A 16,239-nucleotide genomic window follows, 5' to 3' on the forward strand; every position below is an offset into this window, starting at 1 on the left:
CCTCCGGAAGAGCAGCCAGTGCTCTGAACTGCTGAGCCATCTCTGCAGCCCTGATAAAATTAACTTGCTTGAGATTGGGCATAGACAGGTCACTGCCACTCTCAGCAAGCCTAAGTCCCAGATCTTCCACTTTTGTGGCCGTCTGAAAACCCCTTCCCCTACAGCTTCCTTTCTCCGTGAGGTTCTCCTTAGACATTAGAGTGGAGACTGTGCCTGAACACACGTTCTCCGCACTACCTGAGTGAATGGGATTCGGTTAGAAACTGAAGCAAATCCCTGTCTATGCCATTTGATATTTTAGTTGACAGCCAGAGCAGAAAAAGAAATCATATAATGCATCAGGTGGTGAGCAGAATTTTAAAAAAAAAAAGTGCAGGGGCCCTGCTTCCCAGTCACAGTGAAGCATGCCCGTAATGGAATAGTATGCAGCTGTTGGAAAGAATGCAAAACATCTGTATGTGCTTGAAATGAAGAGCCTCGGGGTGGCTTGTTAGAAAAAGAAAAACCAAAGCAGAAGCTCCAGGTACAATTATATTGTGTGAGGAAGAGAATTAATGATCTGTACAAGGACATCTCCGGTGCAGACCTTAACCTCAAAATCCTCTGGGCAGCTAGACGTAAGTCAGTGACTTAACTGCGCAGGCACTGAAGTAAGCACCTTGGGCTGGTGAATGGGATAGGTTGCGCAACACAGAAGTGTGAACTATCACCAACATTGCACTCGAGGGTTACCGGGAGTAACTGCTAATTGTGGAAACTGGGAAGAAAGATGCTCTTGTCCTTTGACTTTTCTGGTTCTCTTTGGCTTGCTCCATTACTTCTGTGCTTTTTAAAATCCAATTTTATTTCCCAGAAATATCTGGGAATTTTACTAGATATGGCTCAGAGTCAGGACCTAGCAGGGCCAGTCCACTATCATCAGAAGTATTGGGGAGAATGGCAATCCCCCTATGCAATACTCTGGGAGACACTGCTCGCAGCTGTGGAAACAGGTCAGCTCTTACAAGTAAATGTTTAGTGGAGAGAGAAGTGACATTATGGTGGGATACCCTCCCTGGTCAGGCAAGATGTGGGTCCAGTTGACTGATATGAGTTGGGCAGGAGCAAGGACAGGGCCAACAGAGTAGACTAACTCATAAGATCTGGTACTGAGAGGCAACTGCCCGTGGGCACGACACACTAACGGCTCTGGAGTAAAGAGGGCCTTGAATCTCATACTGTTGGGGTTGGAGGACCTCTTTATGGAGAAGATGGTGGTCCCGAGACCAAAGACCAAGTGTCTGGGTGAGGTTGAAGATGGTCACTATGGTCACGCGGTTCAGGGCGAGCACAATGATGCAGCCCACAATGCTAATGGCAAAGCTGCCTAACGAGCCACTAAGCCAGTGCCCAACTGAAGGAAATCCCCTCAGCAGCTAGCAGTACTATCCAGCGAGCTGATGCTGCAGACTGCCATGGCCACCATAGGCAGTACCCAAAGCTGTGGTAGGGAGAAGTGGTGACCCTAGAGCGTCATGGATATATGGTTAGGATCCTGGAGAGCCATTCAGAGCCACACCGGGAAAGCTGAGCAGGAAGCCATGGCTCAGGTCAGGAGGACAGTCACAGCTTGATGCTCAAGAGGCACTGTTTTCTTCTTCCCTTTAGCCAGGAACCCCACCCCAAGAAAGTCCCGCCCCCTCCAGCAGAGGGCCTTCCAGACACCTGACCCCAGCACATACTCCGCTGTGAAGACAGACCAGAGATTGGGCACTCCTCAAGCTCGCTGCACAAGGTGGCCCGCATTTAACAAACCTGGTGAGCAAAGGCTGGGGACATATGATACGGTAATAAGGCAGTATCTGAGTACCCCTTCCCCGGACACTCCCAATTTCAGGACAGGGGACATGAGCTGTGAATTAAACAGTTTGGACAGATGTTCTATCCAGCAAATACCAAGATAATTAAAGCCTTCGTTGGTGGGGGCCTGGCAAGAATGCTCTGCCTTTTCTGGGCATTGAAGCCTTGGCTAAGCAAAAGCCAGGTTCGAGGCCCAGGAGCCCCTGGCTCGGTTACTGCAAAATCTCAAGTTTATGCATAAGCTACTGCCAGGGCTCTGTGGCTGAATGACAGAGCCTCGGGCTCTACTCCACCCCTCCCCGGGAGGGAGGTAACAATTGGAGATTTGTTTTGGGCTAGGCCAGCCTGGACACAACCTCCCTGAGCGTTGAGTCCGCCAGGAGCTTTTCTGGCCTCCGCCATCCTGGGACAGTGGTTGCTAGACTGAATGGCTTTGTCACCTCTGTACCCAGGATAGAGGTGAGGGGTGAGGCTGCAGGGCCCCAAGCCAATGCTGCACACTTTCCCCTTTGTTCCAGGCCTCCTAGCTCTGCCAGTCAGCTGGGGGTGGGGGTGGGCTTGATGTTTGTACCCTTGGTGCTGGAGCAGATCTCTGGGCCCTGATACCCTGTAGGAGGCACAGGGTAAAGCTGTGCTCTCTGAAGGCACAAGCTGATTAGCGGGGGATTTGGGACTGACCCAGTGAGGGGCAAGGAAAGGTGGAACCCGAGGGTGGCTCAACCCTGGATGAGGATGGTCTTGAGGCTGTTTACATCGTTTGTATATCTAAGCTGGCCAAGGGAAAAAAAAAAAGATTTTTCCACTGCTAACAGCTACCTCCCTGGTTGAGGACATGGGACACAGTCTTATCCACAATTACCAGAGAAGAAACCGAGGTTCCAGGAAAGCTACTTCCTTCACAGGTGTCCACCTATATCTAAGGCAAGCTTTACACTCCTACAGTGCCCAGAAATGGCTGTGAAGTCCTGAAGCCCGAGGACTTCTGCCCACTTGGGACTGGTGGGAGATGGGATAAGAGAGGGGATTTCATTGGCCCCGTTGAACACCTCGAATCTTGACAGCTTTGTCTTGGACTTTACTAGCCTCAGTTTCCCCTCTGTAAAAGGAACTGTAAAAGCTAAGGCTGGGCTGTGGTGGCGCATGCCTTTAATCCCAGCACTCGGGAGGCTGAGGCAGGCAGATGTCTGTGAGTTCGAGACCAGCCTGATCTACAGAGCTAGTTCCAGAACAGGCTCCAAAGCTAGAGAAACCCTGTCTCGAATAACAAACAAAAAAGGGAAGGCTAAACCATGTCTGGGTCTCTTCTTAATCTTCATGCTACCTGCAAAGGTTAGAAAAGCATGTTTTTTGGGGGGTGGGGGATGGTGGGGAGACTCAGCACATAACCTTGACGAAGTCACTTTTCTCTGAACTTTAAGGTCATCGTGGACTCCCATTCCCCAACAGTGCAGCAGTGAGGATCTCAAGAGAAAGTGTTTAAAGTAGTTTGTCTATTCCCTTCACATCACAGGGATGGAACCCAGGGCTACCCCTGAGCTGCGCATGCCCCCAGCACTGGGAGGTGCTTTCCTAATGATCCAAATACTCAGCAGAAAGCTGAAACAGAAGCCCGGGGCAGGGCAGGCAGCCACACTAGATGGCTCAGCTCTGGGCCTGACACCCTGAGCACCACTCACCCTCCCATCCCCCACCCCAGTGGGTGCTATCTCCACACACCAGATTCCAGACCAATGAGAGCTTTAATGAGGCCCCTGAGTAACAACATCCTCGTCCCCCAAAAGCACAGGCAGGTAGGATGCATGCTTCAGCTGATACTGAAGGTTACTCAAGGTTACCCAGGGCCCAGCATGCCATGGGAATTCAAGAAAGCAAGGATGACTTATGAAACAACTATCGGGACTGGCACACATAATTTGGGTTTGTTCTCCCCAAATTCTACTTATTCATTTGTTTATTTATTCAGGGGCAGGGCCTTAGCTACTAGCTGAAAGTCAACATATACACAAGGCCAGTATCAAGCTCAGAGATCCGCTCGCAAGCCTGCCTGGCTTGTTTTTTTTTTTTTTAAACTTTTAAGTTACATCTACTTACTCATTTGTGTAGGGCGGAGAGAACAACTTGCAGGAATCAGTTCTCTGCTTCTACCATGTGAGTCCCAGGGATGAACTAAGATCCTCAAGCCTGACAGTAAAGTGCCTTTAGCGGGTCAGCCATCTCTCTAGGCTCCCCCACTGCTCAATTCTAGCCCTCTAGTGATTAAAACTGCCCCCACTCTGCAGCTCAGGCAACTAAGCTCAATGAGGATTCAAAACCTCATCAAGAGTCTCAATTCCGTTCTTCTACCACTGGATCCTGAAGATCTCCCCCCCTCCTTTTTTAAGTCCTCTGTTGGGTGAAGAGACTTACCAGTAGCAAAAAGGGCATCAGGGACTAGCCTATGGGCTAGCCTAGCCAGGATGGCCACAAAAAGGGAAATACAGAGGAGGCGAACCCCTGTTGGCCAAGGAGAGCTTGCCCCTCCCTGCTTCCCACTCAGGGGAGTTCATAACTAGAGGAGTGCATCAGAGAAATGCCGGACATTGAAACAGCTCGCCAGGATTCCGTTTTAATGTATAGCACAAAAGGCTATAGCCCTGACTGAGAAATCAGCGGTCTCCAAAGGACTTTTTCCCCAGAATGTACACAAGATAATTAAAACAAACCTAAACTGGGCATGGTAATGCATGCCTTTAATCCCAGCACCGGCAGGCAGAGGCAGGTGAATTTCTGGATTCAAGGACAGTCTGGTCCACTGGTCTACATAGTGAGTTCCAGGACCCTCTCTCAAAAAAACCAAAGTATTACAGCTGCTCTTTTGTGCTTCCAGCGTCGTTTTATTTAAGCACAAAATCTATTGGTATAAACAGTTCAAGTACATGAATTCATCAGTCCAGATATAAACCACGGGAAGGAGGTATTCCACGGTTTACCGGTGGAACCAGTGGAAGCATTGCTCCAGACACCACAAGGGCTGCCCGAGAAGTTAAGCAAACTCTAAGACACTAGTGAAAAGAGCTCAGACCTTAGGATCTGTGCGACTTTAGGAAACTTACTTCCGTCTGTGTGTTCCTGGGGAGGAAGCACAGAACGACGTGGAAAAAGCAGACAATTTTCGCCTTCACTCTTCTGCACTCAGAATATTCACCTTATCCACTCAAGAAATAAGTATTTGGCCGAGTGTGGTGGTGCCTGGGAGGCAGAAGCAGGCGGATCTGAGTTCGACGCCAGCCTGGTCTATATAGAGTTCTAGAGCAGCCAGGGCTGCATAGTAAGACTCTTGTCTCCAAAACAAAATAGAAATAAAATCCAAGGAAAAAAGGCGGACAGATCGGCCCGGGTCTGGCAATATAGTAAGACTGTATCCTTTTGAAGAAGCGGGAGAGAAAAGTTCTATGTGGAGAAACCGAAGATAGCAGTTTAATGGCCTCTGAAAGACTCTGGGCCTCAATCTTCCGTTTTTTTTGTATTTTTACTAAGTTACACCGTATCATCGTGGCTCTACAGTCAGTAGGACCACCGGGAGCTAACTAGAGCTCAAGTACCGCTCAGCTCAAGTCCGTGGGCTAAGGAACAAATCACAGGAGCTCAACAGGCATGGGGAAGCCTGGGCTCACACTACCGGGTCCCATCACACACCTTCACTGCCTACAGTAAGGGCAGCCCGGGATTTAGCCCACGTCCGCGCGGTTCTTAGCTTTAAAAAGGGAATGGGGTGGGGGGGGGGGGGAGGGAGGCTTGAAGGTGCGCATCCTTTTGCCTCCCTATACTAAGATGGGAAAATCCAAATGTTTAAAAATTTTAAAAAGCGACTAGAACAAACTCTACACAAAGCAAAGGCGCGACAGGAAAGAAACAACGTCGCACACCCAGGAGGGGTACAGTAAATCGGCCCCCTGCGGGGCGAGCCAGTTCACAGGTGCTGAGAGATCCTATTTAGACAGCGGCTAGCCTGGGGAAAAGGCCCCACATCCCCGGAGGACTGCGCAGCGTGCAGTCCCCCGACTCAGGCCTGAAGGAAGTGCCTTCTCCTCCTGGCCACCCCCAAGGCCCGGGTTCCGGGCGCGGCGCGGGCTCCGGGAGGGTCCCGCCTCCTCCGCGCCCTCCCGGGGCCCGGCCGGGGGCTCGGCCCTCTTAGCCAATGGGCGCCGCGTTCCGGCCCCCTCCCCCGCGCGGGAGGAGCCGCCGAGGTCGTGTGCGACGTGCGGTTCCTGAGCCCCTGATCCGCGGCCCCCGCCCCGACCGCGTGAAGCCCGGGACGGCCGCGTGAAGCGCGCGGGGCCTCGGACGGGCTCCCGGCCCCGGCGCTAGGCAGCACATCTCCGCCCGGGGCGCACAGCCCCGTTATCCTCACCTTGCTGCTGGGCTCCATGGCCGCGCTGCGATCGTGGCTCTAGCTGTGCCGGCTGCGAGACGGGAAACGGGCGTGCTCTGACTCTGCGTCTCCCGCCGGATCTCCACGCCTTGGCGCACTTGGGACCACTTGGTTTAGACCAGGACTCCACGAGTTCCTAGCACTCAGTTCCTAGTGCTCCACTCAGTTCCTAGCAGAAGCGCGGAGCAAGTCTTTTTATAGGACCGTCGCCATTGGCCTGCGCTGCGGGGGAGGGGCCCGGAGTGGGTGGAGCCTGAGCAGCACGTCCGGGGCGGAGCTCCTAGGGGCGTGGTTCTTTCGGGAGGGGCGAAGGGCTCCTGACCGCAGCCCGGGCTTTGGATGCTCAATTCCCCGGTCCCGGGAGCGCGGGGCACCTGTTGGGGGCGCTCGCTGTGTGTCTCTGGGCTGGTGCGCGCACCTCTCTGAGTCTCAGCGGCCGCTAGCAAAATGGTAGCGCTTAGTACCGGGATGTAATGCCCCACCGGGACTCCGGCTTCCTCACTCGACTGCCGGATAACTTTGGTAAACTGGGGATAATAATAGTACAACCTTTTGGGTTCTTAGGAAGATTAAGCGAGTTAATATTTGGAGCGTGTTTACATCGCGTCTGTTGCGTGTAAATTGGTATTAAATTTATTACAGAGACCACGGGAGGTCTGACTCCCGAAGCAGGGTTTTTCCCACTCCGTCCTCTGTATTTCTCTGTTCCAAAGCCCAAGCTCCTCTTTTGCTCCTAGAAACCATGCTCACTGCTTCTCTAGGCTATAAAAACCACCACCTCCCTCTATATCTGACTCTGTATGACACCTAAGTGTTAAGACCTGAGAAGCTGGGTGCCTAAATGGCTAAGGACACAGAAGACCTTTATCATTGTACCAGCTCACCTACAAACCGGCTCTAACTGATCCTGGGCAAGCTCTAGGCCAGTAAGCCAGTTATCTTTTGGATAAAATGGAATTCGTATCAAACCCTGTGCTATCAGCATTACAGGTGAGCTCCTGAGGACGGCAGCCACAGCCTCTACAGTGGGGGCACTCTGCTCATCGGATTTACTCTCTTTTCTTTTCTAGAGGCGATGGAGGGACCTCCAGTTCGAGCTTCTCATCTAGGTCCGGCTGAGGGAGGGATCTGGGAGAAGTTAGTTTCTGTTAGAGACAGAAAGCTGAGCTGTGTGCCAGTTGCTGGCCTAGGGGGCACCCTGCTTGGGCATGGCTCTCTGAAAGGAAAAGCACCTCCTCTCACTTTGCACACCACCTCACCCTCTTTCTTCCCCTGCTGTCTCCAAGACCTGTTCTGCTCACTTCCTCTGACCCTGAACCCTGTTCCTTTCTTTCCCTCGGTACATCCGATGTCACGATGTCACGGCCGGAGCAAGGCCCGAGCCTGCTCATCCAGGCCCTTCCTTAGGGCACCAGTTCAGGAACTCCACCTCCTCATCGTTAAGAGCACATGTCTGTCTCTCAGCCAACAAGTCACACTCACCAGTCACTTTCTTCTCTGCCATGGTCCTATGCTAGTCAGTTTTCCAGGGACAGAGGCAGGAGAGCCTACTTCTTCAGGAAGTCCCCAAGCTAGAGGGACAGTGGGGGTGGGGGTATAAAACACCGCCAAGGGAGAATATAGGGCAAGTCTCCAGAAAGAACAGGGGGTGGGAGGAGGCAGGACATAGCCTTTTGGGAAGGGGAGGTGATGCAGAGCAGGGTTTGGAAGGTAGAACAGGAACTCAATGGGTGGCCAGATGGGAAAACCATTCTTGACAGAGGGAAGAGGAGGTACAAAGGCAGCAGACAGACTGATTTCAGAAAGAAAGAGTATCTCTAGACAGTACCCTGAACCACAAGTTTCAGACTTCGGAGTCCCAGTCTACAACTTGCTTGCCAAACATCTGAGCACTCTCTCCTCAGCTTCAAAACCCACATCTCTAAAATGGGTCTAACAGTCTCCTCCTGGGGTGGATAAGGGTCTGTCAAAGAAATTGCACAAATTCTTTTTTTTTTTTTTTTGAGACAGCTGTCCTGGAATTCTTCAGATTCACAGAGATTCACGTGCTTACCAAGTACTGGGATTAAAGGCTTGAACTACCAGAACCCTGATCAAACTGCACTGACTCCTGGTGTCAGCATTTCCAGTCCAGTCCCATGTTCCCATGGCACTCAAGGAAGAGTAGCCAGGAAAACAACTTTACTTTTCCCCCATCTCACCATACCTGCCCAGACACAGATCCCATTGTCTGCTTGGAATTCCACCTCTGTCCTCCTCTGTAAATGTTTTATGGCCCCTGGAGGCTACTGTTTAGAGGCAAATTAGAGCTATGGACACTGGATCAGAGGTTAGATTCTTAGGTGGACTATTATCTTGGAGACTCAGTCCTTGGAAACAGAATTTAACCCTGTCTAGGGAGAGAACACCAGAAAAAAAAACCCAAGAGATGTGTAAAACCTTAGCAGAAAGACGTACCACAGAGGGAAGGATGTGGACAGAAGCTAGGAGAAGTGGCTCTTTGTAGTGTGATTGGCTTTTAGGAATTGGGGGTGGGGAGGCGGGGGAACAGGGAGAAGAGGTAATTGCAAAGACCCCTGGATGCCTTCTGGTAGAGGCCAGAGCTTTATTTATTGGGTGGGTAGTGGGGAGCCACAGAGAGTTTCAGAAAGACCCAATGACATCTGGATCTCCAAACTCTCCCCTACCTGAGGCTCCTAAAGGGCATGTGGGACGGAGGTGGGGTCCCACAGCGCCCCTCCCCCCAACCTGGTGAGACTCCCTAGTCGCTTCCTACACTGGCAGCTTTGTTCCCTGGAGGGTGACTTCAGCCCTTAAAGGAACGCAGTCTTTTCTGGGTTGCTTCCAAGCTGCTCCAGCCCCAGCCAGTCTGGAAAGAAAAAAGAGGTCCCGGGATTGGCGGGAAGGTACCAGGTGCCTAGAATGATGCGGGCAGCTGCCGACCATCTGATGCGTGTCTGACAGCACGCCTGTGGGTTTGGAGTCTTAGAAATGGGGCGGTGCTTTACGGGGCGGGCCCTAGTGGCTACCGAGTAAGAAGAGTGAGTAAGACAGCCCGGAAAAGGCTCTGTTGCCTTTAAAGGCAAGTGTCCCTGGTAGGGCGAGAAGGCTTTGCTGAATCAGTGGCAGCTGATGCAAGGGGCTCAGGCAGGGGCTGGGGTGGGGAACCCCTAATCCGAAAGCTATTTTGCAACTCAAATCCTCCCGTACTGGAGGAAAGCATGGTCTAGAACTCCCGAGAGGGCAAGCTGGGCCACGCAGGACACTTCTCTGTGTTAATATTTTATTCTGTTTTGCACACTTGCTCCCAGCTCAGTGGGCATCCATTCCTTATCCTCTTGCGTTCCCCTCTGCCAGTGCCACCACCTATTCATCGATCTGGGGGGAATGCTGAAGGAACCCTTCCCCACCGTTTGCTGACCTCTAGAACTGGCTGTCTAGCTGCCTCCAGGACAGTGTTCTGGGTGTCCCACAGGTGTGCACACTCACCGTGCTTAAAACTGGACTCATCACTGCACCCTCTGTCCTCCAAGTACCCCAAAGATGGTACCTCCAAACTGCCCTACTCAGCTACCTGGCGGCCACCAGTCTCCTCACCCTGATTCCCCTAGTGCAGCCAATTTTGTGGCTTCTGCCTCCCTGACTTCCTCTCCACTCCTACCCTGCATCAGATAGAGCCATTTCTCAGTGATCTTCACACATGCCATGGCCTTTGTCTCTCAAAAAACGTCACTCCCTGCTTTAAGCATTTTCTCGTGACATATGACAACGTGGCTAACTCTTACAGGCATCACATGAAGGGCCGTATGCAAAAGTAATGTGCCTATAGTCACATAACATGCAAAACATTCCTGAGCTCAAAGCAGCTCCGGATAGCAGTTCTGTCTGGAAGGGAGGGGCTCCGCTGGGAGGGGGGCTGCTGGGTAATCAGGGTGAGGCAGGCAGGGAACAAATCAGCAGTCCTGGTGTTTTTCTCTTTGCCCTGAGCTTTTATATGACTCAGCATCTCACAGTAACCAATTCCATCTTTATTGAAAATTTTGATACTTTGTTATCCTGGAGTTTTCTGTTTTCATATTGGTTTTGATTTCTCATAAATATGGCATTAAGGACTGGGACCGCACCTAAGTGGTAGAGTGTCTGCCGAGCCTGGATTTGATTTCCCGGCACTAGAATAAAAAATTGCATTAATATTATTGTTTATCTTCACAACTGGGTTTTGGGGCACCCCTGCCTTGAACTTTACTTGGGAAGGAAGGAAGGGTCGTCTGGCCACACCCGATACCTGATTCTGGTGATAATGCGCTTCATGGGGATGCTGGGTACACAGGTGTGTTCCATTTGTGAAAATACTGAGCTGTGTGTGTTTCTAATTTCTGCATTTGCCAGAATGTATATCAGGCTTCTGTTCCTTTTTACTTAGAACCTTTACATGGCTTTAACGAAATGTCCCTTGCTGGTGTCTTCCAGTATCCCAAGACCCCAAACCAATGGCTGCTACACACTGGGTCTCTTAACATATTTCTGTTTTATTTGGAATCTTTTTCATTTGTTAGTTTTTCAGACAGAGTTGCATTGTGTCCAACTCATAATCCTCCTGCCTCAGCCTCCAGGTGAACCACTACCTCTTGTTTTTTTTGTAAGTTTGTTAAATGAAACAATACAATAATCCAGTTGATTTAATCTCAGGAATTCTATGAGATGAATCGTTTCCCCTCTATTTTCCAAAGGATAAAAGAAAAAAACCTCTACACAGTCAACAAATTTGCCCAAATCCTATAGGTAGTAAATATGAGTTTTTGGTATCTAGGTTTTAAAATCATGGGGCCAGCGAGATGGATAAAAGTGCTTGCTGTGCAAGGCTTTGCTGGAGTTCAAACACTAGAGCCTATTTTAAAAGCCAGAGGCTGCATCTGCAAACCCAGCACGCCCAGATGGCATGGGAGGTGGAGACAGCAGCTCCCGCTGGCAGAACAATGGCAGAAGCAAGAGAGAGACCCTGCTTCAAAAGCAAGGGGGAAGTTAGAGGGGGAGAGAGTAACAAAATTTACTATATATATATATATATATATATATATCACAGAGAGACAGACAGACAGACAGACAGACATAAAATTTAAAAAAAAAGTAAAAGGAGAGATGGGGCTGTGGAAAAGTTGCCCTTTGACCTCTGCATGCTGTAACTCCCACACTCCCACATGAATCTTTAAAATAAATAAAGACTGGACCAGCAGCACCTTGTCTAGGCCGCCGACCCAGTACCAACCAAGCCCTTGCCTAGCCTGGTTCTAATCACTCAGATTACAATTATTCGGGCCTTATCTTCCCCTGCGATAACTGCCTCCCTAGGGCAAGCGCTCTAGCGCTTCCAGCTTCCTCTGTCCAGCAAGTTAGTTGGCACCGGAAATGACCTATAAATGCTTGGTGAGTGACAGATGAAGGCTAAATGAAGGTGGAGGTGACAAGGTGTGGAGGAGATTCGGAGACCTGCTTCGCGGTGTGATTTGGGTGTGTGACCTGACCTGCGTCTTCCAGACACATCGTGGGAATAGCTCCACCGGAAGAACTGATATGGAATGAGAAAGTGGCTGTCAGCTGACACGTGGTCTCGCCATCCAAGTACCTGGAGAATGGTAGCCTTTATATCCAGGTTTTTAGATCCTCAATGCCCTGTTTACTTCTGGGGTGCAGGCTTCTGTCTCTTGCAATTTCTATATGTTGGTTTTCTTTTTCCTAGGGGCCTTTGAGGTTGGAGAGAGGGTTGGATGTGGCCCCCACACCTCTATTCCTCAAGCCTTCAGGAAGAGCAGAGTGCCAGGAGTCGGAAGTCTGACCTTATCGCCAGCGGTGTTATTTTAGGTCAGTTACTCCTTCCCTGGGAGGTGGGTTCTATGTCTTGCCCTGGGCCTAGCTAGCACACAGTAGGCCTTCCGTAAAGATTGGGTGTGAGGAGCAATGAGGAAGATAGCCTGAGGAGCTCCGAGCTGATGGGAAGACAGACAGCCAGGTTTAGCTAGCTTGCTCTGAGAACTGACTTCTACAGAGGTGTGGACTGGGCATGTAACCAACAAGACATCTTCCCACAAAGCTGCTCCCCCCACCCCACACCTTTACAGGGCAGGCAAGGCAGGTCAAGGAAGCTGTAGCAAGGACATTGAGCTGCTGCTGGAGGCCATGGTGAGAGAGGAATTTAGTAGCAAATAGAAGACATGAAACGTGGGCATCTTCACTTCTAGAATATACCGTGCAGCAATTTAGACCCCAAAGTAACACATAACTCACCCCTAACAGGGCAGATTATCACGGGTTAGCCCATGTTCATCTTTCCTGGCTGTCCCCAGAGCCCCCACCTGGATGTGTCCTGGCAGTCAGAGGCACGTTCCTCAGGGAGCGCTGGGTGACTCACCCTGACGCAGGAGCTGACTCATGCCGTAGAAGAGGGAGAGTGAGATCCCATCTTTATGGAAGTTTGAAATGACTGTTGCAGATCCAGGACAGTCTAGCGTCTATGACAGGGTGACTACTCTGGCTGGGGATTCAAAAGGAGGGAGATTTGCTTGAGTCTGGGCACCCTGACAAGTTTGCTGGGTGACTTCAGGCTAGTCTATCCCCCAGACTCTTCAGCTTTATAATGGGAAGCATCGCCACAGGTGACCCCTTTCCCAGTCACAAACACAGCAGACAGAGGCCCTCTCTGTGTGGGGACCTGGTGACGCAATGCCACACAGAGCACATGTGTACTGCCATGGAAAGGAAGCCAAGATACTCTGGAGTAGAAAAGCAGGTTACAAAGCTGTAAATTTGTCATGATTTCAAACACAAATAATCCAAGCCAGGCAGTGGTGGTGCACTCCTTTAGTCCCAGCACTCAGGAGCCAGAGGCAGGTAGATCTATGGGTTCAAGGCCAGCCTGCTCCACAGAGTGAGTTCCAGGACAGCAAGGTCTACACAGAGAAACCCTGTCTTGAGAAAACAACATAAAATGTAAATAATCCAGGGGTAGTTTACTCACCTGTAATCTCAGAATTTGGGAGACCGAGGCAGGAGGATTGTCCTTAGTTTGAGGCCAGCCTGGGTTACAGAGTAAAGCTATACCTGTGCCTCATAGTTAGCTTTCTGTAGCTACAAGCTAAATGTCAACTGAAGTTACCTATGGGAAGTAAAACTAGGGATGGTTTTTGTTTTCTTTTGAAATAATTTTTCTGTTTTTTCTGTCAGGAACGAGTAGCCATTGAGTCATTTTTTTCCTAACAGGAAAATGAACACACACACACACACACACACACACACACACACACACTATATATATATATATATATATATATATATATATATATGAGTATTAATTATGCTCCTGCTGGTATTTGTGAAAGCCGCACAATCAGGGTAGGTCTAGTAAACTGGGGTTGCTCAGAGCTCTGCCTCCCTGGGGCTCACAAGGGTGGGGACTCACATTGAAGCCATTTCAGGAGAAGTCTGTATGCTCTCTGAAGACTAGACATGACAAACAGCTGTGTTGCTTCAGCCACAAGGCAGGAGAGAGAGCACCTCCAGACTTTTTAAACAAAACTTTAAACAGCAAGGATTGCACATGGCATCAGCAGAGGTCACTCATGCAGCTGTGTTTCTAGACACACGGTTGGGTCCCCCTTTCTACTGTGTATTGTATCCTCCTCTGTCTGTTGCAGGATAGCCCGGCTTCCTTGTAGCCTGGCAGCTGCGTGTCAGGAAGACAAGCCCCAATGTGATAAACTTATTGGTTTATTGGCCAGCCATATCAATGTAGATCATTCTGGGTTTAGATTGCTACCACTTGACCAATAATGACCAATGAACATGTCCCTGCGAGCAGACCTTTCCCAACACAATGGATATATACTTTTTGAGAGGGTATCTTACATTGCCCAGGCTGTAGCCAAGGATGACCTTGGACTCCTGGCCTTCTAGACTCTAGCTCCCAAGTGCTAGGATTATAGCCCTGTGCCACTGCATCAGGCCCAACATAGTTTTTAACTACTGACAGCCTATTGGTTGAAATTAGGCTCCACTGAAATACTTCAGGGAGTTTTCCTCTGGAGACAATTATAAATAACTCTATAAACGAAAATATAAAGATTGCAACATAAATTTCTGTAGGGAAGAAATTACAAGGTGAAAAGATAAGAGTAATTTTTAAGATTTTGACATATTATGCTTCAAGAATTATACGTTTTTCAGAGTGTGGTGGCTTATACTTGTAATCCTAATGTTCAAGAGGATGAGACAGGAGGATTATGAAAAAGCTTGAGGTGGGCCAGGGCTACAAGGTAAAACCTTGTCTCAAAACCTAATTTTTATTTTTTAACATCTCATTCTTCTGCCTGCTGACGTATGAGCTTTCCTTCAGATCTGACTTGCTGCATGGTGAATTCGAGAGTGAAGACACCCGGGTTTCATATCTTCAGTTTGCCCCTACCTGTCTGTCCTATTTGGTTGTTATTGTTGTTTGTCAACTTGACACAAGCTCGAGTTATCTGGGAAGAGGACTCTAAATTAAAAAAATGTCTTCATAAAAACTGGCTTATAGGTAAGTCTGTAGAGATGTTTTTTGTTGTTTTTGAGACAGGGTCTCTGTATGTAACCCTGGTTGTTCTGTGGACTCACTCTAAAGACCAGGCTGGCCTTGAAACTTCAGAGAGCCACCTGCCTCTACCTCCAGAGTGCTGGGATTAAAGGGCCACACCGCCACGACCTTCCAGCATTTTTTTTGATTAATGATTGATATGGAAAGGCCTAACCTACCGTGAGTGGTACCAACCCGGGACAGGTGGTCCTAGGGTCTATAAGAAAGCAGGCTGAACATGACTTGGGGAGCAAGCCAGTAAACAGCGTTCTCCCACGCCTTCTGTTTCAGTTTCTGCTTCCAGATTCCTGCCTTGAGTTCCTACCCTGACTTCCCTCAGTGATGGAGTATGACCTGAGAATTGTAAAACAAATAAATAAACTCTTTTCTCCCCAAGTTGCTTTTGGTCATGATCAGGTCCTGGAAGCTTGTCAGGGGTGATGACGGGATGAAGAAAGGACGGACACACATACAGAAAATCTGGGAAGGGGTGGGTTGTGAGTTCTGATGAAATCACATCACCTCTACCAGCAGCAACCCAGAAACTGACGCCTTGATTTTATCCCTCTGAATGGAGGAGGTGGGTTTCAGGAGGCGGTCTCTGTAGGGGCTGCCTCAGGTGCATCATCCCGGAGGAGGAAGCTGTGGCTGATTCTTTCTATACAGGCTGGTCAGTTGTCCACAGCGCTCATCCTTGGGCCGGAGGAAGGCTTTGCCATCCGTCTATGAGTCTGAAGCACTGGGCTCCTCATCATGGCTGTGCTCATGTGAACAGCACGTCCACTCAGGACTTCTTCTGTTCCTCGCACGTGGTGATTTATCACAGCAACAGAAACCCTAACAGGGATACCGCTCTTTCACAGTCCACATCAATCCCAAGTGTCCTTTAAGTCTTTGACAGTTGGGTCCATGAGAAACGGTGTCTTATTATTCTTAAGAGAGAGAAGATTCAAAGTGGCTCTAAGCCAAATGCAGTTTGTGATCAGCTCTGTGGCAGAGGGCTTGCCTATCCCCGCCTGGGTAGGCAAGCTGGAAATAAACAAGAGTACTTGGTTTTAACGTAGAGACAGTGAGAGCAAGGTACAAGACACACAGGGACACACTGGGAAACCAGCGCTCTGTGCTGACAGCCAGACTCCTGGTAGTGGGTCTAAGGTCACCGTCTTCGTAGTGCCAGCTATTGGGACAAGCCCACTGATTTCCTGTCCTGTATCTGTGGACTTTCCGGTGGGAACAGGACATGTGGCCTCACCTGCCACACCTGTCCTGTTGTGATTGTTCCCTCTGACCCAGTCTGGAGAACCTGGGCTGTAGCTGGGCCTGGCCATTACAGAAGACGGCATAACAAGAGGCATATAAGGTGGAGTCCTGGGATAAATCTTATCCT

At 49.8% G+C, this 16,239-nt stretch overlaps 1 protein-coding gene across 1 annotated transcript in view; it reads right to left on the reverse strand.

Moving 5' to 3' along the window:
* Positions 1-6,418, reverse strand: part of Slc2a1 (solute carrier family 2 member 1) — a 28,595-nt gene extending 22,177 nt beyond the window's left edge. Inside the window, exon 1 of the mRNA XM_041651808.1 lies at positions 6,230-6,418. Within this exon, the coding sequence (XP_041507742.1) occupies positions 6,230-6,247 (18 nt within the window). The 5' untranslated portion in view covers positions 6,248-6,418. The remainder of the gene's footprint in view (positions 1-6,229) is intronic.
* Positions 6,419-16,239: the final 9,821 nt, after the last annotated feature.

This window comes from Microtus oregoni, unplaced genomic scaffold (genome assembly GCF_018167655.1).
Source record: "Microtus oregoni isolate MIOR12 unplaced genomic scaffold, Mior012 000005F_ref0000423, whole genome shotgun sequence".
Taxonomy (NCBI): domain Eukaryota; kingdom Metazoa; phylum Chordata; class Mammalia; order Rodentia; family Cricetidae; genus Microtus; species Microtus oregoni.